The sequence below is a fragment of the Castor canadensis genome, chromosome 15, assembly GCF_047511655.1.
Source record: "Castor canadensis chromosome 15, mCasCan1.hap1v2, whole genome shotgun sequence".
Classification (NCBI taxonomy): Eukaryota; Metazoa; Chordata; class Mammalia; order Rodentia; family Castoridae; genus Castor; species Castor canadensis.
Window position 1 is genome coordinate 71,182,790 of NC_133400.1, and position 27,880 is coordinate 71,210,669.

Genomic DNA, 27,880 nt, shown 5'->3' on the forward strand with positions numbered 1-27,880 from the left:
CACTGAGCTGCAGTCTCCTGAAACGTTCCTTAAATCCCCTATACCAACTACTATGAGGAAACCCTTCAGAGAGTTGTCAAAGAAGTGGAATCCCAGGGAAGAGGGAGTTTCTGTCCAGTGCTGAGTGCAGCAAATTCTACTTTCAAGACAACCCTCCATGCCAAGTTAAAAAGAACAAGGCAGTTTCCCAAGATTGCTGTCCTAGTCTAGTGAGAGTGCTCGCAAATGGTTAAGTTGAAAGATTCTAATCTGCTAAGGTGACTCACTTATCTATGGAGAAAGATTATAGGCACCTTAGAACTCTCTACTAAATGGGCATGTCAACTGGCATGAAGTATCAGCATATCTTCAGTGCTACATACAGTAGTTACCTGCCCTGTGGAAGACCTACTAGGTCCTTATTCTTATCAACGCTATCAGTAGCAATAATAATAATACATGGTGCCATAAAATGAATGCTGGTCTTGGAAGACTTGGGAGTGAATGTTCAGTTGCCTTCTGTGTCATTTACCAGATGTTTAATTTTGATCAGGTTTAAACATGAGCTTCTTACTTGTAGAACAGACATAATATCTACTACAAAGAGGAATTATAAACTGAAAGTGTATTTTCATTAAATGAAGATAGTGCACAGTCTCAGGTTATTTTTAGGAACTTTTACCCAAAATTATTATTTTTTGTGGGATTGGAATTTGAACTCAGGGTTTCATGTTGCAAGGCAGGCGGTCTGTCACTTGAACCACATCTCCAGTATATTTTTGCTGTTATTTTGGAGACAGTCTCTCACAAACTATTTGCAGGGGCTGGCCTTGAATCATGATTCTTTTGATCTCAGCCTCCCAAGTAGCTAGGATTACAAGCCTGAGCCACCAGCACGCAGCTCCTAAATTAACTTTAAGTCTCATAAGTCTTGACAAATTTCTCACTAAGAATCCCCTTTTTTGGGGCAGTGCAACCCATAGTAGAGCTTAAACTATTTATGAATATGTCATTTTTGTTTGTTTGTTTGGTTTTCTTTTTTTGGTGATACTGGGGTTAGAACTCAGGACTTCATGCTTGCAAGGCAAGCACTCTACCACTTGAACAACAACACCAGCCTTAAACATGTTTGATAAAACTATAAATACATATTTGATTAACTTCTGGCTCATGTGCTGTAAGACAGAAAAATGAGCCCTATTTAAGAAATAAGTCCTGTCCAGCATCACTTCCTGCTTGACCTCATCATGTGTTCCCTTTGCTGAGGCTACAGTGTGCCTTCCAGCTCCTTTTCCCACTGCTTTCTGGGCAGATGAGAAAAGTGCTGACTGGTGACAGTGAGTGAGCGGCTCATGACCCTGGGATTTCCCAGTGAAGCACACTGGGAAAATTGTGGTTTGGGGCATTGTAATCTTTCATTTGTTCCTTTTCTTTGCCTCCCCCAACCCCCTTAAAAAAAAACAAAGCTAGCATTTTCCCATCCATTGTAATTACTGACAGATCACTTTATAGGGAGGAGTTCAGTCAATGTCCCCCACACTCACTTTGCCCCATTATATCTGAAGGCAGAATTTGCTACTATTTCAGAACAGACTGAAAATGTCTACTGGTAAATCACTGCAGCATCTTTGATACTGCTGAAGCCTTTTGTTCATACTGAGAATATGAAGGAAGCTTCACTTACTTCCTTTCTTGGCAGACCCTCAATCTGGATAAAGTGAACTATGTGACTCTAGTGCATTCTACTGACTTCTTGGCTGAGGCTCTGAGGCCTCTCTCAATGCAGCAAACAGTCCCAATAAACTTCTATAACTGAAGAATTTCTCCTAATTTCTTAGGCTTAGAGGCCCTTGATGCTTCCTTTGCCTTTTAAAGGGCTCCAAGACACAAAGTCTTAGTCCTACAATTAAGATGTAGAAACCCTTCACCTTGCCAATGCCCAAAATATATGAAATAACTGTAATGCTACCTTAAATGCACATGACACTTCACAATTTATAAGACAATGAGTATTATGTCAGTTAATCTTCACAATAACCATGGGAGGAAGATTGCAATGTGCTTTATAGATAAGGCTTAGAGAAGCCTCAACATCTCATTGCAGTATCAGGATCAAAATTTAGGCCTTGTGTTCTCTTATCTAAATGCCTCCCCTGCTGTCCCTTATTTCAATCTAACCATCAGCTGTGCCCAGGGACATTGTGTCAAAGGGGGTGTAGAACCCTACCTGCTGACAAGCAAACAAGACAGGGCCAGTGGCTAACCCAAGCTTCAGATCAGCAGAAGTTGGTTTGCCCATCTGGTCAGAACATGAGGTGAAGTCCAGTACATCATCTATGAGCTAGGAAAAGGAAAACAGGAATGTAAAAAGCACCACCATGGCCATTATCACCACTATCGTTTTCCCTGCTTTGAGTATTTTACATTATGGGAGAATGTTGGTTGTGCCAACACAGTGCCAGTCTCATAAATACGAAAGCATACCAACCTGAAAAGCTATTCCCACATTTTTTCCATATTGATAGGCAATCTCATGCACCACAGGGTCAGGGCAACCAAGTACAGAAACCTGAAACAAAAAAGAGGATTCTGAGATAAGCTGTTGGCAGCTGGAAACAAGGCGGCCAAGCCCTGGATGAAGGAGTTATATATATGTTCCCTTAAGAAGTAATAAACCTAAATTATGTATACTCAGGAGATAACCAATACCAAAAGGAGATCAAACACATAGAAAATAGTGTTTTTTCTTTGTTTTTTTGGAGACTTAATCAAGGACCTTGTACATGCTAGACAAACATTTTACTAGTGAGCCATACCCTCCGAGTCTGTTTTCAAATTCTAAGAAATTTATCTTGCTCTACCCCCACTTCTTTCAAAGGGGATAAGCAGTTTTCCCACAGCTTAGGAAAATCAGCCATATTGAGACTAGTATGTAAGTAAACCCCTCTGACCTGCAAAAAAAACAGATCCTAATATGTGAAGTACTGGCTTCCAACATTCAGCACACTGGCTCAGTTGTTGGCTTTAATAATCTGCACAGATGTATCCCTCATTTTAGGGATAGATATCTATTCATAATGCAATGCTGCCATGTATGTATTTCATCATCTCATTAAAATTATTATTTTAATCATTGGTGGTGATTTCACTTATTTCCAAATGCTTTTTGCCATGGTTATAACAACCTCAAGTATCAGGCTTTGGACATAGATGTTGTTCCACAAGAAGTAATTTAACTGTATGGGAACTGCTTTTTTTGTATTTTTTCAAAATTTTTCCTTCATCAGTGTGGGGGAGAAATAGAACTTCAAAAATCTTTTTTAAAATTCCAAAGTATTTGCTGGTACCAGCCACTTGAGTGTATTTCCTGCTGCTCTACTAAGCATGCTAAGCAGGCTCAGCCACATTTTCAGAAAACAAAGACTGGGTAAAAACCCAAGGGGAGGGTAGGGGAGAGACTTTCTGCTCTACTGGAGAGGAAATGTCTGTGTTGACTCCCAATGAGAAAGCCACATAGAGCTCTTCAGTCCTTTCTGTAACTGGGATAAATAACCCTGTCCCCTTGACCTTCAATCCCTTTTTTCTGTGGTTCTCTGTTGGGGGCTGTATTTTAATTAGGCATTAGCATGATATACAGTGTGGCAAGACTGCAGTTAGTCTGCCAGGATTGGATTTATGCCCCTTACAACTACCAGTACCTTGACCTACTACTTAATCTTTCTGTGCTTCAGTTTCCTCATTTGTAAAATGTAGAATTAAAAGCACTTAACCTCATAGAGCTGTAGAAAAATAAGTGCTACACCTAAGGCCGCAATAATTTTGCATGCCATCTGGTTAGAATTCAGTTTGTTTGCTATTAGGAATCCTCCTCTCAAGCTGGGTGTGGTGACTCATACCTCTAATCCCAGCATGAGGCAAGCATATCTTGAGTTTTGGGCCTGCCTGGGCTACAAAATGAGACCAGGTCACGAAACAAAAAGAATTCTCTTATCCTTGTCATCTACTGAATTCACAAACAGAATCTGGGCAGGGTCCATGCATCTCTGCTGTTTAAAATCCGATCACTAACTTCCTCAGCCCTGAGAATATTCTTTGACAACTTAAGTCTGTGGCTGTAATACTTGGCCATAAGTGCACAATAAAACTGCACACCACAACAGGTCAGGTTACTGCTTAACATTAGTACTTCTGTTTTCAACAGCAGAGACTTTAACCTGCAGGCTCTAGGGAGGGGCTCCTGTTTTTAAAGAATCCCTATGAGGACATGGGGGACAATTAAAAACTTTTAAAATGCCAAGATACTCATCAAGTTGGCTTAGGAAGTTTTGAGAGCATGGCTAGATTTGGGCAGCCTGAGATATAATGAGCTCAGAACAGAATGATGGCCCCTAACCTTTACTAGTCTGCCTTTTCCTACAGAGAAATAACTGGTAATGAAGTAATCTCCTACAGTGACATTAATGCTGTTTCCCAGCACAAAGGCACCCAGAGATACAAACTTTCTTCTGGGAAAACAAAAGATTTTTTTAAAGTCTTTTATAAAGTTAATGAATTAACATTTATGGTGCATATGCAATTAGCACAGTTGCATTGTTTTACTTAAACCTCACAATATCACGTAAATACTATGTGGCTGATGATGATAAAACCCAACAATTCCTGGGATGCACTGTGTACCAGGCATTTTTCTAAGATTTCTTACATATTTAGTCATTTCAGAGATTTGAGGAACTGAGGTGTTGAGGGTGCTCCCTCTTTGCTCCTTGCTCCTTAATTGTGGGCAGCTTCTATTTCACACATTGAAGGCTCGGTATTTCTGCTCAGATTTCAACTACTACAGCTTCAAGACTGAGAGTCCTCCCCTAACAAGGATGAGGACTTCTGGATATGTGACAGGCTGACAGAAAACGCTACAACTAGGCAAACCAGATGCAATGTGGCACAAGATACAAATTGGCAAGGAGGCACAGTGACAGGAAAGGAGTGCTGCTCACATCTTTCTGGAAGTGGGTGGAGTATTGAAAGTGATCAAATGAAAGAAAATAGAGCCCCACTAATTGTTTTCTTAGAAGCAGATGCCACAACAAGGCCACACTGCTTCTTTCGGGGACCATGCCTCACATCAGATTCTCCTGTGCCTCATCTCAGAAAGATTGGGAAGTACTGTGTGCACTGGAGGCAGCACAGTTCTTAATATTTAACAAGGATCTGTATCTTTGAAGCATGTTTGGGCCATCATAAGAGATGTATTTTGCTGGTAAGTATATATTTTATATTAGTTGTTTAAAAGAATGGAGACAATTTGAGCTCTACCACTACAGAAAATTATATTTAAAAAAAGTATTGTCAAACATCAACTGAAAATATTGGGAAAAAATATATGCAACATAATATTACAGTTAAAGATTCAGGTGATCCCAGCAGTTGGGAGGCTGAGGCAGGAGAATTAAGAGTTCAAAGTCAGCCTAGGCCACACAGCAAGACTCAAAAAAAAAAAAAAAGAAAACAGCCAATATTTTCTGTTTGGTGGAGCTGGGGTTTGAACTCAGGGCTTTGCACTTGCAAAGCAGGCACTCTACCACTTGAACTGCATTTTTGCTGGAGATGGGAGGGGTCTCGAAAACTCTTTGCCCAGCTGGCCTCAAACCATAATCTGCCTGAACTTAAGTCTCCCAAGTAGCTAGGATTATAGGCGTGAGCCACCGACACCCAGGTTAACCAACACCCAGGTTAATATTCTTATAAAGAACTCTTAAGAACTGAGGAGAAAAACTAAAGACCACTAGAAAAATGGGCAGAAAGATAAATATTAAAGATATAAAAATTGTCCTTAACCATCATCAGGTACCATGTCTGACTTTATTTAGAAAGGAGAGCTACAAATGAAAACTTCACTATAATACCGTATCTCATGAATTAGACTAGCAAAAATTAAAAAGTCTAATGCTATTCTTAGTTAGGAAGACCATGGAGAAAAGAGGCAAGATAGTCTCATGAACTGCTAATGGACACTTATAGGGAAACTTGGAACAATCCTTATTAAGGAAACTTGGTAGTGCCTAACAAATACACATGTGCAACTACCCAGAAATATACCCTGAAGATACATCTCTAAAAATACAAAAATATACTTACAACTGGGCATGGTGGCTCAAGCCTATAATCCCAGTGCCTTTAGAGATTGGGGAGATCATAGCTGAGGCTAGCCTGGGCAAACAATCAGTGAGATGCCATTGACATAAAGTGAGACCCTATCCCAAAAATAATCAATGCAAAAAAGGGTTGGTTGAGTGGCTCAAGTGATAGGGTGCCTGCCCAGCAAGTGTAAGGCCTTGAGTTTAACCCCTAGTACCACCAAAAACAAGCAAAGCAAAACAAAACAACCCACTTACATAAGGTTAGTCATTTTGGTGTTATTTGTCATTGTAAAATATTGGAAACCACTCCCATATTTAGGGGAGTGGCTGACTAAGCCATGCTGTGTCCAGACAATGGATATGATACAGCTGTTTTTAAAATGATGATTCTACAATCAATGTGAAATCATTTCAGAATTTTTACTGTTAAGCAAGAAAAGTAAACAGTGGGAGGGAAAGGATATAAGGAGAGGGTGTGGGAGGATAAATATGGTAGAAATGTTATGTACTCACGTAAAATTCTAAGAATGGGGGGGAGGGAAGATAAAGGCGAATGATGGATGGGATGAATTTAACTAAGAGCTGTTGTAAGAACTTTTGTAAATGTCATAATGTACCCCCAGGACAACAATAATATGATAATTAAAAAAAAAAAAAGAGGTAAAAAAATAAAGTAGTATCTCATTATTTTGATTTGTATTTTACAATAACATGATGCTGAAGATCTATCTTCAGGCTAATTTGCCACTGGAATATTTTTGAAAAGCTATCTGTTATTTTTTCCTCATTTATAATTGAGTTATTTTTTATTGAGTTTTAAAAGCTCTTTGTATATTTTTGTATTTGTCCTCTATCAGATAAGGGTTTTATAAAGATTTTTCTTCCAATATGCATAAAAGAGATAAAAGTCACTGTCTATAATAAAAAAAAAAAAAAAGAAAGCAAGTTACAAAAGCCAACCAAATACAAAGTAATTCTAAACACTGTAAGAAAGAGGAGGACATGTGTCTGTTCATTTGTGCAAAAGAAAACACAGGGAGAACCAGAAACTAATAAGACTGGTTACCTATAAATTGGGTGGAGTGGGGCAATGATAACAGGGAAAAAAAGAATTATTTCACATCCTCAAAATAACAACAAAGCCAGGCCTTGGTGGCTCACACCTGTAATCCTAGCTACTCAGGAGGCAGAGATCAGGAGTATCATGGTTTGAAGCTAGCCCTGGGCAAATAGTTCTTGAATCCCTATCTCAAAAATACCCAACACAAAACAGCACTGGTGGAGTGGCTCAAATGGTAGAGCACCTGCCTAGTAAGCGTTAAGGCCCTGAGTTCAAACCCCAGTACCTCCAAATCAAACCAAAAAAAACAAAACCAAGAAAAAAAACAATAACATTATGTTTCAAATAATAACATAACCACACTGAAAATGAGAGAGGGTAACTTTTTAACAGTGATTTGATCATATTATCCTCAACCAAAATCCAAAGAAAAAAAAAATACTGAACTCTAGCCACTGGGTTTGTCTTTTCACAAAGATACAAGTTATACTCCTGTAGTATATTCTAGGATTAAGCAAATAAATACTGTGGAGAAGGGGAACCAAGCTTTTCACTGCTGGGGAATAGGGAGTTCAAATATAGAAAGAAGGAGTGCTAGAACATGTTAATCATCAGTCTTAGAGAGTTAGATGGGTTTTGAGCCATTGATATACCTCAGGCTTTTGAAGAAATAGAAATGGATACACACACAGACAGACATATATCTTTATCCATACATATGCATATGTATAAATTACCCAGCTCTTCCATCAAGAAGGCCTAGAAACAGTGACACACAATGCCCAAATTTTGGGTTCTAAATACCATTCTTTACCAAAAGGAACTTGGGCTCCTTAGACCCCAAGGACTAGAAAGCACAAGTTGAGCCTGGAATATCTGCTGCGAGAAATTAAGAAAGTGCTGAAAGAATGATGGAGACATGTTAAAAGGACACAGGAACCAATTTAAAGGGCCTCCTCCATTGGCCAAATATGGAACAATTGAGCATTAAAATAAGTAATGATAAAGAACTATAATCCATAGAATGAAGAATCCAGGAGTCCATACAAATGACAACTTCCTTGTAAGTGAATACAAACTGCAGTAGACGGGTGATGTAAAGAATGATAGAAAACCACCAATTTGTAATGATCATAGTAATAACTGCATCAGGAAGAAAGCATAAATAGATGCTAAAACCAGGTCAAAGTTTGATGATAAACAGAATACCTGCATAATATAAAAATACCTCCCTACAAAAAAAAAAAAGTGGCAACTTTAAAGGAACATGGCAGATACTACTCTCACCAAGTGATCAAAGTACACATCACAAATAATGGAATAGAGAGACATTACTCATTCATCTCCTAATGTGGTAAGCTGAGATGACAGCATCACTTCTGTTGTATTCCTGCCAAAAATTCATAACTTAAATGTAACCTTGAGAGGCATCAAATAAACCCACCTTGAGACTCAACAACATAAAGTGCTTGCACTCTTCCAAAGCAACAAGGAAATGTAAGACAAAGTCTGAGGAATGACTGCAAGCTAAAAGACACTGTTGTGGATTGGATAACAAGTACACCCCCAAAGGGCTCATATACTGAAAGCTTGGTCCCTAGAAGGTGCACTATTCTGGAGCATGTTCTGGAAACTAGGTGATAGAGTCTACTGGAGGAAGTAAATTATTAGGGGTTTGCCAGGAACTGTTATTTTGTCCTGGCCCTCTCTGTCTCAGTTTCCTCATCAGGGGGTAGGTAGCCTCTGTCTTATGTTCCTCATCATAGACCCAGAATCAGTGGGGCCAAGACTATGGACTGAAATCTCTGAAACTGTAAGTTAAAATAAATCTTTCCCTCAAGTTGTTTGTGTTACGTATTTTGTCACAATGCCAAGAAAAGCTAACTAATACAGAGATTAAAGTTTCATGACAATTAAGATTAAAGGCAACATGAGATCCTGGATCCAAAAAAAAAAGTTTTCCTTTGTTATAATGGTATTAGGATCATTAATAAGACCCGTAGGTAGAAAAGAATATGGTATCAACAGTATTCTGCTAATATCACCCACAACACAAAATTCTGGCATTCTGAAACTTTGAAAATAAAGCAATAGGAATAGAGACTGCTGGTTTTAGACCACACACAGCCCTGGAGAGGATAGGCAGAGCTGGGTATGGTGTAGTCTCAGTTACTCAGGAGGCTGAGGTAAGAGGATCATGAATTTGAGTCTAGCCTACGCAACTTAGTAGAACACCACTGAGGGGAGAGGGGCTGGTGGAATGGCTCAAGTGGTAACAGCACCAGCCTAGCAAGCGTGAGGCCTTTAGTTTAAACCCCAGTAACACACACAAAGGAGAGAGGCTGAAAGAGAAGAGGGAAAGGTAGGACTACAATACCCACTTCTGGGTTTGAGTCTAAGCTTAGTCACTGTCTAGCCGAAGAACAGTTGGACAGACTACCTGATCTCACAGGTCTCATTCCCACCAGATTTTCTGGGGAAAAAGTCACAGCCTGCATTGGTTCATTGTTAAGCTACATAATATAAATGGCATGACTATATAATTAGATGACCAATCATCTCTTAAAGATAAAATGAATTCTATTTTAATGTCAGCTATAAAACAATCTCTCCCTAGACAGTATCCTCTCTTAAATTTTAATATTATTTCCACTAAAAATAATCCATACTACACAGATTATAGTCAAGATTCCTTCAAATTCTCTAAACACTTTGGAATTCCATCAGTTCTTTTATAATAATTCTGATCTTTAAATTCTTATCTCCTCTTTCTGGCATGTCTAATTTGCTTTGCATGGATTCCTTTGAGCTCACTTGTCTTTGCATTTTAAATACCAAGGATACATAAAAATAGCAATTTTGAATACCTAACACCTCTGGAATATTTCCATCTATGGGACTTAAATATAGAAACTTTTATTTTGAGAGCTTGCACTATGATTTTGCTTCATTATTCTAACAGCTCTGGTGTTTAGGAATAAATCACATGAAAAGTAGACAGTCTGGGATGATGCCAACATGCCTCCTGGTGGACAGCATGGAACACCCCATTGCCCCTCTGGCAGTACTAGAGAGTGAACCAGCCTCCTCTGAGCTACATCTCAAGCCCTTTCATCTTATTTTTAATAAGGGTTAAACTATGTTAATATACATGTCCACTGCTGAACTGCTTATCTTTGAAGAGTGAAATTTCTTTATAAAAGAACACATGTGCTTTATCTTTGCCTTCTTAAGCAGAGGATAGTGACTCCAATTAAGCCTTTTCTCCATGATTCGGGTCCATCTGCCTGGTCCTCAGTAGGGTTCCATTACTAAGTGAGTTTAGTTGTTATTCTGGTCTCATGCAACACAGCAGCTCCTTTGAGTGTGGGGAATGTCTCTTTGTGATTTCCAATTCCAACAGCCCCACCACCTGCTAGGACTTCCCAATTGCAGCCGCAAGCTTGTGAAATGATCAGTGAACTTCACTTAACACACAAATGTGATTTATGACGATGTTGATGGACCTTAAGGCCATCAAGGATATAATGAATAATGGATCAGTGTATCAGCATTATAGCATGAATTTTAAACAGATCAGTGTTTATAATATTTTCATTTTTTTTAAAAAAACCCCCACACATTTATAATTTCTTAGAAATAAAAACATAATAGCCCTTTCAATAAAAAGATAAATATGGCTGATGTTATGGACAGCATTTCTAAGTAATTCATATTCCTTTGAGTTTCAATTAAATCTTTTTTGGGAAGGAAGTGTTCTCATTCTTTACTAGCTACAATTACTAGCAAGGGATTTTTTCATGGAAGAGTTCTGAGAAAAAGCTCTTTCACTGTGATTATGCTAAAAAGTGCATGACATCCCCTCAAAATCCCAATGATATTCATCAGAGATTGAAAACTCAACACTAAAGTTCATTTCGAAGCAAAAAAGACTGCAAATAGCCAAAACAATACTTAGCAAAGAGAGCAATATTGGAGATAACAAACTACCCAACACTTCAAACTATATGATAGAGCCATAGCAATAAAAACAGCATGGTACTGGCACAAAAATAGACATGAAAACCAGTGGAACAGAATAGAGGACCCAGACATCAATTCACACAGCTATGCCCACCTGATTTTTGACAAAGGTGCCCAAGACATATGATGGAGAAAAGAGCCCCTCTTTAACAAATGCTGCTGGAAAAACTGGATATCTGCATGCAGAAAACAAACTAGTTCTATGTCTTTCACCTTGTACAAGAATGAACTCAAGATGGATTAAGGACCTTAATATAAGACCTGAAACTTTGAAGCTAGTACAGAAAGAAGAGCAGGGAATACACTGGAAGTAATAGGCATAGGCAGCAAGTTCCTAAATAGAATACAAATGGCTCAGCAATTATGAGTAAGGATTGACAAACAGGACTACACAAAACTTAAAAGCTTCTGTACAACTAAAGAAATGGTTACCAGAATGAAGAGGCAGCCCACAGAATGGAAGAAAAATCTTTGCCAGCTATACAGCTGATAAGGGAGTAATAACCAGAACCTACAGGAAGCTCAAAAACTAAACTCCCAAAAAAAACAATGACCCAAAGAAGAAATGGGGAAATGAAGTAAACAGAGATTTTTCAAAATGGCCAAAAAAAAAAAAAAAAACACATGAAGAAATGCTCAACATTCCCGGCCATAAAGGAAATAAAAATCAAAACCACGTTAAGATTCCAACTCAATCCTGTTAGGAATGGCTATCATCAAGAACACAAAACAACAAATGTTGGTGAGAATGTGGGGAAAAAGGAACCCTCATAACTGTTAGTACGAACGTAAATTAGTACACCACTATGGAAAACAGTATGGAGGCTCCTCAAAAAACTAAAACCAGACTGGCTATAGGACCCAGCAATATCACTTCTAGGGATATACCCACAGGAATCTAAGTTATGTTACAATAAAGACACTGGCACACTCTTGTTTACTGCAGCATTATTCACAATAGCTAAGCTATGAATGGAAACAGCCAAAATGTTTCACAATTGATGAATGGATTAAGAACATGTGGAATTTTTTGTTTTTCTTTTTGTTTTTTTGGGTGCATTGGAGTTTGAACTCACAGCCTCATTCTTGCTAGGCAGGTGCTCTTACCACTTGAGCCACTCTGCCAGCCCTTTTTGGTGATAAGATTATTTTTGAGATAGGGTCTCATAGAATATTTGCCTGACAAACACAACAAGGGGATTGGACTATGAGCACATGATAAAAGCTTTAGCACACAAGGGAGGGGTGAGGATAGGTAAGACACCTAAAAAACTAGCTAGCATTTGTTGCCCTTAATGCAGAGAAACTAAAGCAGATACCTTAAAGCAACTGAGGCCAATAGGAAAAGGGGACCAGGAACTAGAGAAAAGGTTAGATCAAAAAGAATTAACCTAGAAGGTAACACCCACGCACAGGAAATCAATGTGAGTCAATGCCCTGTATAGCTATCCTTATCTCAACCAGCAAAACCCCTTGTTCCTTCCTATTATTGCTTATACTCTCTCTACAACAAAATTAGAGATAAGGGCAAAATAGTTTCTGCGGGGTATTGAGGGGGGGAGCGGGAGGGGGTGGAGTGGGTGGTAAGGGAGGGGGTGGGGGCAAGGGGGAGAAATGAACCAAGCCTTGTATGCACATATGAATAATAAAAGAAAAATGAAAAAAAAAAAAAAAAAGAATATTTGCCTGGTACTGGCTTTGAACTGGAATCCTCCTGATCTCTGCCTCCTGAGTAGCTAGGATTAGAGGGGTGAGCCACTAGCAATTGGCAATAAAATGGAATTTTATTTAGCCATATAAATACATGAAATTTCTGTTTTTTGTAGGTGAATGATGGAACTGGAAAACATGATCTTAAGTGGTATTAGTCAGGTTCAGAAGGTCAAAGACTGAATGTTTTTTTCTCAGATGTGGAATACAGGCCCAATACAAATTACAAGCAACTCTATGAAAAAGAGGTCATGCTAAGGGAGATCACTAATGGGAGAGGAAGGATAAAAGAAGTTAAGAAGGTGAATATGGTTTATGTATTCTCTATACAAGAATGAATACAGAATTTTTAAAAGTGTTAAAATCACCATAAGAAGGAAACTAAGGTATAGAGGGGATGAACCAATTCAGGTTATAATACATATACACATGGAAATGTCACAATGAAATCCCCTGTATAGCTATCTTAAACAAATAAAAACACCTTCTTTCAAAAACAGAATAGGAATATGAAACAGGTCCTGCCTGGGGGCGGGAGGGTTGGTACCAGTGGAAGGGGGCAGGATGTAAGGAAAAAGTGTATGAGGGTGAATATGGTAGAAATATTAAGTATTCAAGTAGGAAAATGGAAAAATGAAACCTGTTGAAACTATTCCAGGAATGCGGGTGGGTGGATGAAGGAGAATGATGAAAGGGGTGAGTTCAACTATGATATAAGAACCTTTGTAAATGTCACAGTATATCCCCAGTACAAGAATTTAAAAAAAAAAAATGTATGACAAAAATTTACATTTGACCCCTAGAGGTCTTCCTTTTTTATTGCATGGGACTATTACTTATCCAGGTGTCTTTTCTGAATCTAGGTTGACAGATGCTCAAATGGAACAATTCTTATTCATGGGGTAGCAATGAATACCACACATTTTAGTGTACAGATTAAAGATACTGATTTAAATATATATACATACACATATATTCCAACACAAATATATGTGCATGTGTGTGAGAAGAGGAGAAATAAGGGATGGGGAGGAGAAAGCAAGAGAGAGGAGAAAAGAATGGATAGAGGGAAAGCCAGGGAGAAAGCAGGGGAAAAATAGTTATGGTTCTTATTTAATTTATACTCTGAAAAATTATAGATTATTTATAGGTCATATAATAATATTGGGAAAATCTACTACTTATGAAAAAGTATATATAAAAATAGTACAACCTAATAAATACTCTACTCCTGGGGTTGAAAACATAGCACTACAGAAATAATGTGTTCCATTATATTGTTAGAATGTTATACAGTTTGGAAATTCGACTGCGGAATACATTATAAAGCTTATTTTGATTCAATTTTTGGAAGGATGAAAGACAAGTTAGTGTATGCACTCTAAAACAAGGAATCACACATGAACCTCATCAGAAATTCTGTTATTGGGGATGTAACTCTTCTCTTACTGACTTTTTGGGATTTGGGATAGTATTTAAAAGTTCTCCAGTTAATTATTTTCTGGAAGAATTAGGTACCAAGAAAGACCTGTGGGCTTTTTTTTTTTTAACTTGAAAAAAGACAGAACGTACATACTGCTTTACAACTGTTGGCTATTAGACTCGCAGTCTTCTTGAAGGTCTTTTCAAGGTAGTGGGCAAATCTTTCATTCTCATTTTCTTTTGACCCTAGCTGAAGAAATTCACCTATAAAGAAAGAAAGGGGTTACTTGAGATATGAATTTATTGCCAGTCTATACACCAGGATTGAATAAAAAAAGAAAAATCAAAATCAACCTACCACGCACCAGATCTTCAATAACTTGGGTTAAAATAGATATTACAGTTGTGTTTCCAATCCGTGCCAGAGCTATAGATGCTGCAGAAAGAATCAAATCTCCAGCAAGAACAGCCTAGAAAAAGAAGGAAAAAACTTGTAGATAAAAAAGATTGGAACAATGGAGGCAATGATGAAGCTGACTTGTCAGAAGATAATTATAGAATGGGAAAGAGGGGTTATCTTGGATGTTAAGTGCCCCCCTCCTCTTCCTCAGCAGGATTATATAATAATCAATTACCGATTTGGGCCATGTATTTTTTTTTTTACCTGAACTGGCTCTTAAGAAATTACCCTATCTCTCAGTTCATAGCTAAATGAGAACAAAGGGAATTATGTTCTATGTTCAATATTCTCTGAACATCTTACACTGCTCTTCATTCCTAAGAAGTACCTACTGACCCCCTTAATCTAACCCAGGGCCTCACACATGCCAGCCAAGTGCTCTGCTACAGAGCTGTATCTCTATCCTGGCAAAAGTTTTTCACTGGTTATTAGGTAATCAATGCGTCCTCAAATTTCTTTAAATGTATTACCATCTACAATATATTACCAAGCTAATTATAATTGTGCCTAATTGAATTATGTGCTATAAAAATCAAACATGCTATTTATATATCTACATTAATTTCTATACCTAAAGATATGCATAGTGTTATTATGTTCCACAGTAATTAGTCAAATTATAGAGTTCATGGAAATTTTAATTCATAGAATTTTTCAACATAACCATTTTTGGCATTATTGTCTGTTCCCTAAATAAACATTCAGTTTGTCAACCATCATTTTTTATAATATATATTAGTACATAAACTAGCCCCATAAAACTATATACACTTTTAAAGTCATCTCACACACGATGACGTATATATACACACTTCTACCCACTTATGTGTCTCCAACATTGGTAGCTCAGGGCTTGAGGTCCCTAAAAAAAAATGTCCTTTACCTCTTTCTTCTCCTGGTCCCAGGAATCCTGGAGGCCCAAAACTTCCAGCACGGGGAAATGGACCAATATGAATGTAGAGGACTACGTATGAAGAGATGAAGAAGAGAGGGGCTGTGAACCCAGGCCAGTAGTAATAAGGGCTCATGAGAAGGGGTATATAAATGGGCATTTGTAGCAGTAGCATGGTAGTTGTGGATCTAAGGTAGAAAAGGGAGGGAGAATGGTAAGGGGACTTGTGCTGGGCAGACCTCTCAGAGGTGAATGAGGCAGGTGATGGCTGCAAATACCTCCTTACACCTACACTCAGAACTCTGCCCCTAGCATCAAAGGCAGACACACAGGGCACTTGTTCTTAGTCCTCCTTTCCTGGCCCTGCCTGAACACAGACACAGATGATTACCTCTCCAACAGAAAATTCCATCATTTTTGGCCAGCACTCTTATGTATAAAATTTTTTAACTTAAAATTTGAAATAAAGGCAGATAAATGAAATTGCAGGAATCTTAACTTCACAATAGCCATTCCTTTTAAATCAAAACCACCATGTGGAAATAAGGACAATCAAATTGGAGGGAACCAGATTCAATAAACATGTGAAGGAGAAGGTGAGTTATATCTGCATAAACTTTTGTTTGTTCTTCTACTGGGCAAGACCACCAATGGAGGCACATGTGTGTGGGTGAACACCTGCTCTCAAGAGGTCTGTGCATCCTCAATTTCATTTGTTCAACTTCATTCCCTTTCTTTAATCTATAATTTATGTATCCTCAAACAAAAGTCCCTATTATACATAATAAAATAGGCAATATGGAAATCTGTTTTAAAATATACATGTGAACCAAACCCTAGTAATAGTGCTTCCATCTAAAAAGGTAAAATTTTCATGGTAGAAATCCCTGAGATTGATTTTCCTTCTTTTTTAAATTTTATTTCCTTAACATTTTTCCATACACAGTGAGTCAATAGAAATTTAAGGATTAAATTATTGGTAACCTAAGCCCAAAAGTAAAAGTGTGATTACTCATAAAATACACTTTTTGGATACCCATAAAAATTTCTTTCCTTAGTCAAAGGAATTCCATATAAAATGATTAATAACCAGAAAAACTAAGTTTGTTTGTTCATGATGTATGGCATGAATGCCCTTGTTTTTTAATGGCATGTCCTATTGTCTATGAAGTATCTAGATATAGAAATGACACGAATACTTCTTTAAAATTTGTGTTTGAGCAAGCATGTTTTATTTTTTAATGATAAAAATCCGAAAAGCAAATGTGACCCCCAAAGCATGTGATTTGGTAAAAAAGATTTTTAAAAATCAACAAATGAAGCACCATACCTTCTTTTCACCCCAGATCTTATTGACTGTATGTTTTCCTCTTCGAGAACTTGCATCATCAATAACGTCGTCATGAACCAAACTAGCAGTGTGGATCATTTCTGCAATTAAGGCTATGGAGCGCTGGCTGGCTTGCATATCTCTAATTAACAGAAAGCAATGCTTTTTAAACAGATACGCCGCCTAGAACCTTCTCAGCAATCATCTTGTAAAAACTGGACATCGGATCTAGGATAAAGAATTTTATTTCTCTAAGAGAAATTGTATTAAAACTCTGGGTTCCCTAAAGAACCATTTCTATTCTTTGGAGTACACTGTAAAAATGTCAGAGACCCCGCCAAGACTCTGTTTTATGGACTCCACATTAGGAAGTAGAAGCTTAGTTTTTTATTTTTAAAAGGTTTCGGGGATAAACATTTCAGAAGCCTGTCCATTCAGTTAAAGAAACTTTATGTCTATAATAGTGGTTTTGTTAGCGGTCCAAGTTTAGAATTAGATTATAATTAAACTTCCAGGTTGCATGGGAAAGACAAATGAGAAGTATTTTAAAAAGTGCCTTAAAGAACCAACTGTAAATATCTTAAATGTTGAGTACGACAACATCAATAACTCATATTTAACCTTGCATTAGAAATCTAAACTTCTGTTTCCAAGTTTAACACAAACTATAGGACAAGCACTCTCAAAATGATACAGAGATGTAATTTTTACAATTAAAAGGGAATGCTCTTACTTTTTCTTTTTTTCATGACAGAATCTTTCTGTTTCCCAGGCTGTACTCCAACTTCTGGATTCAAACTACCATCCTGCCTCCCCAGTAAATGGACTGCAGGCATATGCACCCAGCTCCTGGTTTTGTTTTTTAATCATAATCATTATCACTATTACCATTTATGGGAATTTTAAAAACCAAATTTCAATGAAATCTGAATGGAGAAAAAGCCAACTAAATTTTCCAAACCTAAAACCTAATGCCTAACTTAAACACACATTAGCCAAATGTTTTACTTATTCTAATTGCTTGCTTTTAAAATACCACCAGGGTGTCCAGGATGTATCTTTAAGAGGGGAAAAAAGGGAAAGGCATACAGAAATGACTTTTTCTTTAAAAAAACTGAATATGAACATTTGCACAAGGTGGTGCTCTAATTTCTCAGACCCAGCAAAAAGTCATGAAAAAAGAAGTAGAACTACATAAAAGAGGTGGGTATTTAGCAACAGATACCAAACCACCATGTGAATTTCTTCTGACCTTGCTTTAAATCAAATTTTTAAAATGTGATGTCTTGCTGGTTCCTCTTACCTAAGGCCTTAGAACTAAACCCTAGAACCTTGTAACATTTCAGCCAAGAAGCCAATTGTAAAGTACTGCTCATTATTTATTAGTATTTCATAATTCACAATGACCTTTCTTTTTTATCAGTACTGGGGATTGAACTAAGGGCCTTGCACATGTGAGGCAAGCACTCTACCACTTGAGTCACACCCCCAGCCCAATGTAACAGTTCTTAACACTTCTGATCACAACAGATTCTCCTAAGGAGGAGGTAAAACAAAAGTAAAGAAATGTAAGGACAAATCATCATATAAAACTACTTCAGTGGAGCTGGGCTTGTGGCTCAGTGGTAGTGTGCTTAGCATGTATGAAGCCTTGGGTTTGATCCCCAACACCAAAAGAACAGCAATAACAAATCACTTCAGTAACAAAGAAAACAGAAGCTCAGATAGCTTTTACAAGCTTGCTCTAAATTCCTCAGTGAGACTTCAGACTTCATATTAGGGAGCTTACGTATTTTTCAGAAAAATTCACTAGGCATTATCTTCTTTGAGTTAAATGCACGGGAAAAGATACACACTTTTACAGTTGGTTTTAAATATAAAGGCTATTTTTGAGAATAATTTCTACTATACACATTTCTTACTAGCTAGTAGTACAACCTACCTTAAAACAACTTTCAAGGCCTCTAGCCTTTCTCATGCACTCCTAAGTTGGGTACCGCCTCCATTATGTCAAGCCGTTATGTCAGCAGACAGGGGCTCCAGCTGGGAGGGTGCACTGAAATGGCAGTACTCATTGAGACACTAGCGTTTTTAGTTTGTAATTTGAAGATATTAAATTTCTTAAAATGTTTTGAGCTGGGTGTGGTGGCTCACACTTACAATCCCAGCCTGCAGGAGATGAGACAGGGTAACAGTTCAATGTGGGCCTGGGCCAGAGTTAAGATTCTGCCTCAAAAAATTTCTTCTCCTGAAATTTTAGACTATACATGCATACCAAAATGCCATCTTCCCTGGCTAAATGACTGACTGATGAAATCAAGATTCTTGCTTAGAATGGTATTGTGACATAGCCTCCACGTAGAATACATGTGATATGAGATGCTTTATAATTTTATCAGATGTATTTTTTCCCATGAATTAGGCTTTAACGTGTGTCAGCTTATATCTGCATTTTGTTATCCTTAATGCAGCATCACGGTAGGACAGATGACCAAAATATACAGATTACAGAGAAAAGCTTACACTATCTTTAAGATGAAATCTTTAAGGTGCCAAACTGAGTCATGCCTTGGAAAAACTGAGAACCATTTCTACTTCCTGCCGTGAAGTAGATGTCACATTTTCCCAGCTCCTGGGAAAGGTGACAAGTAAGGCAGCATGAGAAAAAGAGGCCCTGAGTCTTGAAAGCTGGCTATGTCCTCTGTACAATGTAAATCAGCACGTTCCTCAAGTTAGTTTCTCCCCCTTCATTAGAGTAAAAAAACTTTTTTTATAATGAAGAATTTCAAACATAAAAACAGATGGAATAAGATAACAGCACTCCCTTCACCTAGTTTACATGTGACTTTCTGTTTAACAAATTTTTTTAGGTATAGGGTCTCACTATTGTGCTCAGGCTGGCCCTGAACTCCAAGCGATCCTCCTGCCTTAGCCTCCCTAATAGCTGAGACCACAGGTATGTGTCACCGTGCCGGGCTTACAAGTCAACTAAAAAATTTTTTCCCTAATCTACAGCAATACACCATGTAAAGTCTTAAATGAATTACAAATACATCTTCATTGTGAGGAGATGCTATTGGCATCAACATCAAAGGTGCCTTCAAGCTGGGCATGGTGGTACACAGCTGTAAATCGACCACTTGAAAAACTGAAACAAGAGAATTGGGAGGCCAGCTTGGGCTTACACAGAGACCCTGTCTCAAAAAAACAAAGCTCAAAACATAACAGAAAAGGTGCCTTCAACCTAAAGGGCAGGCAAGGGGTACAGGAGGAATGCCTATGAATTCAACCACTATCCTTGGACCATTATCCTTGGTCACTGCTCATTTCCCTTCATAAACCTAAGTAAGCACACTAGACTCAAGAATAAAGTTTTTCTCTTTTTGTTTTTTAAAGTTTGAATGTAACACTCAAAAGATTCATTAGCAGTTTTAATATCAAGAAATAAGAATTGCTACTCAAAAGCAGCAACTCCTGAACATATTCAGATTTATCTACAGATAAAGCAGAGGCCCACAAAGTTGCATCATAAATGACACAGACTTCACATGATTATTTTCTTGCCTCTGAAGCACTTAAGAACCTTCTGATTTGGGGCATATGTGGAGAGCAATCCCCTTCCCCCCATGAGATCCTGAATCTGCAACTTATCCATGCTGGCTCTGTGCATGCAGAATTTTCTCTCCAGGACCCAGGGGTCTATATGATGCAATATTCTATTTGTCAAATAGGTCACAGGTAGTAAAAATATAAAACTTGATTCCTTTACAGAAAGAACCAGCCTCATCCTAGCATGTGTGAGCTGAAATAAGGACTTTTATAAGTCCTACAGCTCTCTTATGCTTGAACTTAAACTTATCAGGGAAATGGATGACAATCTGCTCATCAAAATCTCCTCCACCTTAGTGGGTATCCCTTGCTATAGACTTTACTTCAGACATCCATTTTAATAGTGAGTACGGACACAACAAAAATGCCACCTCGTAGATTAAAGACAAAAATAATTCTTTGGTCACCAACCTTTTTAAACAGCAGCTGGCTTAATGGTTTGAAACACACAGAAAGAAACCATTAAGAGCTCTATAACTGATAGCGTCCTTACCCTGGAATTATTCAAGTGAGCTGATGCTGTCATGGTTGTTTCACTAGTCTTCTCAGTGTGGGCTTTTGTAACCTCCTTTGTCTTTATAGGGATCATTAAAGGTACTTCCTCAGAATATAAGATTTTTATCACACCTGGGATCTTGATCTTTTATCTAATGAGGAAACTGTGTCTTATAATCTGTCCATTTAGTCATCTGTCCCAGCTATGAAAACCAGAGAAGTGGGATCCAATGTCACTTGACCATTTGCACAATCAACATCAATAGATCTGTGCACAACATAATGTGGGCACTCCTGTTATCCAGACCATTGGCAATGGTCTTTTCAGTGCTTGAAGCCTTACACATGAATGGATGGTGCCAAGTTCAATGGTAACCAGTAGGACCCTTCAATGTGGTTGCTAAGCAGGATAGGTTTGGAAGAAAAATATAGATGCAACAGTTGTACTATACTTAACGAGTAAAGAAATTTTGTAGAAATCTATTATAAAGCCCCCACCAGTTTTATGATGGAATTTTGGTATGTTGCCCAGCTATTCTCAAAACTCCTGATAAACCCCTTTTTGATCTGGATTCTAGGATAAAATAAGTCCTGACCTACAGTTAGTCTGGGTTTTGCTGAACTCTATTGCAAGTTAGAGCCTTGGAAACAGAGTTTCAAGTACAGGATGTTTATTCAGAAGTGCCCTGAAGATGGACTTTAGATGGGCAGGCAGAAGCAGGACTAACAGCCTAAGACCACTAGAGGGTGCTCTGTAGCTAGATTGGAAGCCCTTTATCAGTCCCCTGCATATGGGTTGTCTCAAGAAGGGACACAGCCTATGATGAGATAGAGGATTCTCTGCAAGAGAGGTATTCCTTTTCGTTTTTTTTAACTCCATCCCACAACTCATCATTCATAATTCAGACCAGGCATAGGGCATAAGCTGAGGTGTATATGGGGTAGGTTTACTTTGCCTCCTTTTTCTATACAGGCAATGCAAAAACACAGCCTGTGGTAAGTACCAGGAGGCATAGAGGCACTGTTTAATGGGGCTGAGAACTGAAGGTCTACAGGTACCAACAGCACATGATAATGGCACTTGGGACAAAGAGGGCTTCAGTGATGTGCCTCTGGGGCAAGTTCCAGAATGCACAATTTTGATTTCTGGACATTTCTAGTCGGTGTCATCTATTTTATGCATTTCCTGCTTTACTATTCCTTAAATATGGAGGTTATCATATCAGGATACATACTGATACATAAAGATTGGGTTTTAAGCTTTTCAGGGCCATATTACCCTAAGAGTATAGTTTGCCCTAGAAAAGTACGAATATACACAAAAAATTTTCATATAATTTCAATGAGTTCAAAGAATCCCATAATTCCTGTGGACCCCAGGTTAATAACTCCTAATTAAGACATCTAGCAGAAAACATTTAATGGACAACCAAAAAGCTTCATAAAGGAAAAAAAAAAAAAAGATAATGTACTCCATTGTTTTCTTACATCAGCTCTAACATTGTATTTAAAACACACCTGGGAAGCAAGATGTCTGAGGATCCTTACAGCAGCTGTTAAACTTTGATTGTCAAGGGACAAAGACCATTGTGTCACCATCAAGGAGCATATGAAGTATAAGAACAGGTCCTGTGCCACTTGGGTAGAGGACACTCTATTGGCAGTGGCTAAAATAGAGGTGGTGTACGACCCTGCTCCAAAATCTTTATTAACTGTTTTTCTATATTGTTTCAAGCCTTTCTCAGCAAACAAACAAACAAAAAAAAATCACAAATACTCAGCTCTTCAGAAGCCTGCCACCCCTTCTTTTGAGTGGCATGGGAATAAAAGCTAGACATTTAGCCCACTAAAGACCTGATCAAAGTGTCCTTAAGAAGCAAGTATTCTCCAGAAGTTGGGGCAGAGTAATGATGGTAGGGTACTGGATCACCCAAGTACGTGCCTCAATCATGACTCAGACCACATGTTGGACACTGCCTCTGTACAATCTCGTTTCCTACAACCATTCACCTGACAGAATGAACCTGCAGCTCAGATGCCCCTTAGAGAAGCAATACTGAACTCACAGTTTAAACCAGCAAGGCCTTTTCTGTGTTATACTCTCTCATTTTTTCTGCAGCCAACAGTTTATACAGTTTCAATAAGGCAAAGCGAAAAAACTTTCAACTACGGGATAATAGCTAATAGGATTTTAGGCAGCGAAGAATGTATTCCTTCCCATATTGTCTCTGAAGGTAATAAACTATTAATTAAGCATTAGTCTAAGGAATTAAAAATAACATTCTCTAAAACCAGTGGTTCTCAACTGGGAGCGATTTTTGCATTCGAGGAGACGTGGCAATATCTAAAGACACTTTTAATTGCTATCACCTGGTAGGCATAAAATGAGTAGAAGCCAGGGATGCTGCTAAACATCCTACAACGCATAGCACAGCACTTCTGTCTGCCACAAGAAAGAGTGATCTAGCGCACAATGTTTGTAATGCTGAGCCTGAGAAACTTGCTGCAGGCCACAAGAGATGTATTTCAAGTTTGGTTTGGAGGGAGCATTTCTGCTGCTCTGCTTTCAAAATAAAGTAAAAGTGGTCCAGATGATGGCTAAAAGTTACACTGGCAGAGATTTCGCTGCATGCTTGAAATATTCTGTGAGCTCTTCAAAAGTCTCAGGTTAAGTAGAAGCCAACCCTGAGTGTGATGTGCTGGACACAATGGGGCACAACTACAGGGCACAAAAGGCTTCAGGCAGAGGTAGCATCTGCGAAGAAACAACATCTGGTGCTCATTCTTACAGCACCATTGTTAAATTTAGTGCTGATAATTATGAGGCATTCCTTCAAAGTATTATCTATTGAGAAAAAGGAAAAATATACAAACATTCTTAACACTAAAAAAGTTTCAGTACATTATGGTCTATTGGAATTTCCACCTGTAGATTACATAATGTAAATATGGAGATATTTAGCAATGTGGCAAAGAGTTTACAAACAATAGTAAGTAAACAAAGCAGAACGTGAAATTATATATACTGAATGATTGAATACAAGAATGGACCGGAAGAAGAACAAGGAAGAGGGATGGCTGCATTAAGGAAATGGGGAAATCCATTTTCCTTCTAAGATTTCCTTTAATGTGAAAATGGTGCAGTTGTTTTAATATCTGAACTATAAACAAAATATAAAATTTAAGTACAATCTTTAAAATGTCTTCTGTAAAGAAAACGTGCACAATTCAGAAAGTCACAGGAAGGCAGGCAATCTAGGGCGTGTGCACATGCTTCCTGGAATAATGGTACAGCTCGACTTTAGGACAATCAACCTTTGGACCAAATGCCCATTTGTGTAATGATTAAATGTATATTCATACATCCTGGTATTTTTACTTCCTGATGAGAAAAACAAATTTGACTTTAAACACTTTTTTCTAAAGTCTTTATTGGCAGTTGAAGTTGTTCCACAAAGGACATTAAAGCTTGCCAAAGGAAGATGCCAGACTAGATTCCAGAGTGACATTAGTGACTCAAAGGCAGAATCTACACAGTTCAAAGTGAATTTTTAGATAGATGCTACTTCTTAAATGGGAAATGAAATAGTAATCTTGGGAAGGAAGACTTCCCTAATGTAAAAACTGACAGAGATGTGAACATAAGTAACTCACCGGGAGTTATTATGATGAATATTACATGCTCGGGCCATTAGCACCACAATAATTGGTCGAAAGGCTTTTCCTTTTCCATCAAAGTAGTACTCAGACATTTCTTTAAGTTCTGTGGTAGATATGAGCAGTTCCTGAAATAAAGTTTCTTTTTGTCAACATGGCATCATAACTGTGCAGAAAGTCAACAGGATTTCTTTGGCAAAACTTTGATTTCGGCATATTCATTTTAATTAAGAAATTCAACACTCAGCTGGACAAGGCTCCCAACAATGTATGGCCACAAACCTGGCTGCCCTGAAGGCAGGAACACACACAATAGCTGGCTCAGCCCATAGCAACTTCAATGCTAGAACAGGTACTGCTACCTGTTTCATGGATAGCACCAATAATTAGGAAATGGGAAAAAGCACTGGGTGGGGGGGCGGGATTGGACACGACGGACCAGGAACTCTGGGCTAGTGACAATTAGAGAGAAAGAAATTGGGGGTGGGGAGCAGTTTGGAAGATGGAGGAAAGAAGTGAAATAAGGAGAAAATGGGAACCTATGAGGAGGTCTGGTGGTTCCCTGGGTGAGGAGGCAAAGCTATATATTAAGGGAAGGAAGATAAACAACAGGGCACTGGGGAGAACCAGCAAGGGCCAGTACATCTGGCTGGGCTTTTATTTACCAAAAGACATTTCAAAGGCTCATAAAGGAAATGTAAGGCATGGTTTGCCTGATTGCAAGGAGATTACTGTCGAGTTGAGGAGACGAAAATTTAAGAAATGGAGAACTATTCAATGGATAATACAGTGGTAACCTGAACAAGATTTCTCTTCTGCACAGTTCAGAAGGTAACAGGAAGGCAGGCAATCTAGGGTGTGTGCATGCATTGCCCAGAATAATGGCACAGCTCAACGTTAGAACAATCAACCTTTGGACTAACTGCCCCTGTGAATAATGATTAAATGTATTTCCACACATCCTGGTATTTTTTACATCCTAATGAGAAAAATAAATTTGGCTTTAAAGGTGCCAAAGGAAGATTAGTAGGGGTTTGATTTATGTGAAGCAGAGAGGGGCTTCCATGAGTGGGTGTTTATCCTATTGGCCACTCAAGGACATGTAGACTGAATCAAAGTTCAGTCAGTCTTGGGGGAGCAGAATACTGTGGCCCATCACTAATTCACTAGATTATCGATTCAGTGCCAAGCACTGTAAAAAAGGCAAAGGGCACAAAGATAAGCAAGGCAATTCTTGCTCACAAGGAACCCAGGATCTAGGTGGAAATAAGTCAACCAGTAATTGCAGTTAACACAGCACAGTGAGGAAGGTGATGTCACTGAAGTAAAGGCAGTGACCCTGGGAGTACAAAGGGGGACCCTCTAGCTCAGGTTGAGAAAGGGAGGATAAGAGAAAGAATAAAGGATAAGAGACATGGAGGTGGCCTGACTTGGGACAGTGGGTACTAAAGGCAAGCAACAGACTGGAAGGACCTGAGAGGGAAGGACAACTTGAGGATCCTTCCTGAGTTCCTGGGTGGTACCTTCAATGAGCAGGTCCACTAGGGAAAAAAACAATTTGTGAGGGAAAAGGAGTTTCAGACATGTTAAATTAGATAGTCAGGGACACTTTATGGAGTCGCCCACTTCATGGGTTTAGGAAAAACAATCCAACCAGGTGTAGAGATACTACTAAGGAGTTTTAAGTATGGAAATAAATACACAGTTGTATATGAAGGTTCACTCTTGTAATTCCAACACTTGGTAGGCTGAGGCAGGAGGATCCCAAGTTCAAAGCCAGCCTGGGCTACATAGTGTGACCCTGTTGAGTAAGAGAGTGCAAAAGAGAGAGAGTGAGTGCACAGAGAGAGAAGGGGGCTAACAGAATCTTAAACAAAAGCATAATAAAAGGGAGTGGGTAGAGGTAGAAGATATAAAGAGGAACCCATAAAGCAAGCTGAGGAATGGCCTGAGGATTAGGCAAACAAGGAAAATGTGGAAGCCAAGGGAACAAATTTATGGAAGGGAAATAGTTAATAGTGTCCAGTGTTGAAAACAGCCAAGGAAGATGAAAACAAAAAGCATCCTTAGGATTTGGTAAAAGGAAGCTACTAGTCACCTGGGTAGAAGCAGTTTCAGAAAAGGCTAGAAGGGAAGCCATAGGGCAATGGTGAAGTAAATGTGAAGGGCAAGAGCAAGACAGAGTGTAGAATCCAGGCACAGTGGCTTATGCCTATAATCCTAGCTATTTGGGAGGCAGAGGAAGGAAGACCTCAAGTTTGAGGATAGTCCATGCAATGTTAGGGAAACTTTGTCTCAAAAACAAATTAAAAACAAAAGGACTAGGGATGTACCTCAAGTGGCAGAGCAATTGCAAGTGCAAGGCCCTGAGTTCAATCCCCAGTATTGTCAAAAAATTTTAAAAAAAGGTAAAGAACACTGTGAGGGAAGAAAAGGAGGAAGACACGGGGTCAGGGGAGGTCCTTTTAAAAGCGAAGATGAAGAAACTGGAGCAGTTCAAATAGGTACAAAAGAGAAACCGAGAAGAAAATTAGCAGATAAAGGAGAGGGAGTTGGTGATTGCTTGAGTGGTTACCAGGGAACTGAGGAGGCAAAAAGGGGATGGCACTCAACAGAAGTAATGGCACTACCCCAGGAAGGAAGGAGACACTGACTTCCCAGAAGTGGACAGAGAAGGAGCCAAGAGGGTTCTTACTCCACAGCGTCTACTATCTCCATTAAATAGGAAGGGCTACCTGTGTAGCTTAGAAGTAAAGTATATATACAGCCCTGAGTTCCATTCATAGCATTAAGGAAAAAAAAGGCAGTAGTGCTGCTGTGAGGCTCTGAGAGCCAGTGGCTAGAGGCTTGGGGATAAAGTGGAAACGCTGAATGAAGGAGGAAGCTAATAAAGAGCATATGAATATTTGGGAGTAGGATTTTATTTATTTTTATTTTTTCATTTTTCCACTGTACAACCCACTTCAGTGCCAGCAGCCTATGGAAAGAGAGGCCAGGCAATGGGTCAGGGCCACAGTTTGCTTTGGCATGGGACACTGTGAGAGGCCCAGGGGGACAGGCCTGCCATAAATCCAAACCCATGCACTGAGTAGCATTATAGAGTCCA

At 38.7% G+C, this 27,880-nt stretch overlaps 1 protein-coding gene and 2 non-coding genes across 5 annotated transcripts in view; all 3 read right to left on the reverse strand.

Annotated features, from left to right (window-relative positions):
• The window catches only part of Pdss1 (decaprenyl diphosphate synthase subunit 1), a 46,142-nt gene that overhangs the window by 7,007 nt on the left and 11,255 nt on the right, over positions 1–27,880 (reverse strand). For 2 of the 3 annotated variants that reach the window (XM_074056472.1, XM_074056473.1), the window contains exons 4-10: positions 24,772–24,902; positions 17,014–17,155; positions 15,675–15,755; positions 14,690–14,801; positions 14,486–14,595; positions 2,468–2,548; positions 2,207–2,320 (exon numbers count right to left, since the gene is read on the reverse strand). In XM_074056472.1, coding sequence (XP_073912573.1) covers positions 2,207–2,320; positions 2,468–2,548; positions 14,486–14,595; positions 14,690–14,801; positions 15,675–15,755; positions 17,014–17,155; positions 24,772–24,902 — 771 coding nt within the window. The remainder of the gene's footprint in view (positions 1–2,206; positions 2,321–2,467; positions 2,549–14,485; positions 14,596–14,689; positions 14,802–15,674; positions 15,756–17,013; positions 17,156–24,771; positions 24,903–27,880) is intronic. The other variant, XM_074056474.1, reaches the window with a different exon arrangement.
• On the reverse strand, positions 21,999–22,130 carry LOC141417735 (small nucleolar RNA SNORA51). Its single transcript, XR_012442374.1, has one exon. It is a non-coding gene; the product is annotated as a small nucleolar RNA SNORA51 (small nucleolar RNA).
• Positions 27,722–27,857, reverse strand: LOC141417702 (small nucleolar RNA SNORA42/SNORA80 family). The gene has a single exon (XR_012442346.1). It is a non-coding gene; the product is annotated as a small nucleolar RNA SNORA42/SNORA80 family (small nucleolar RNA).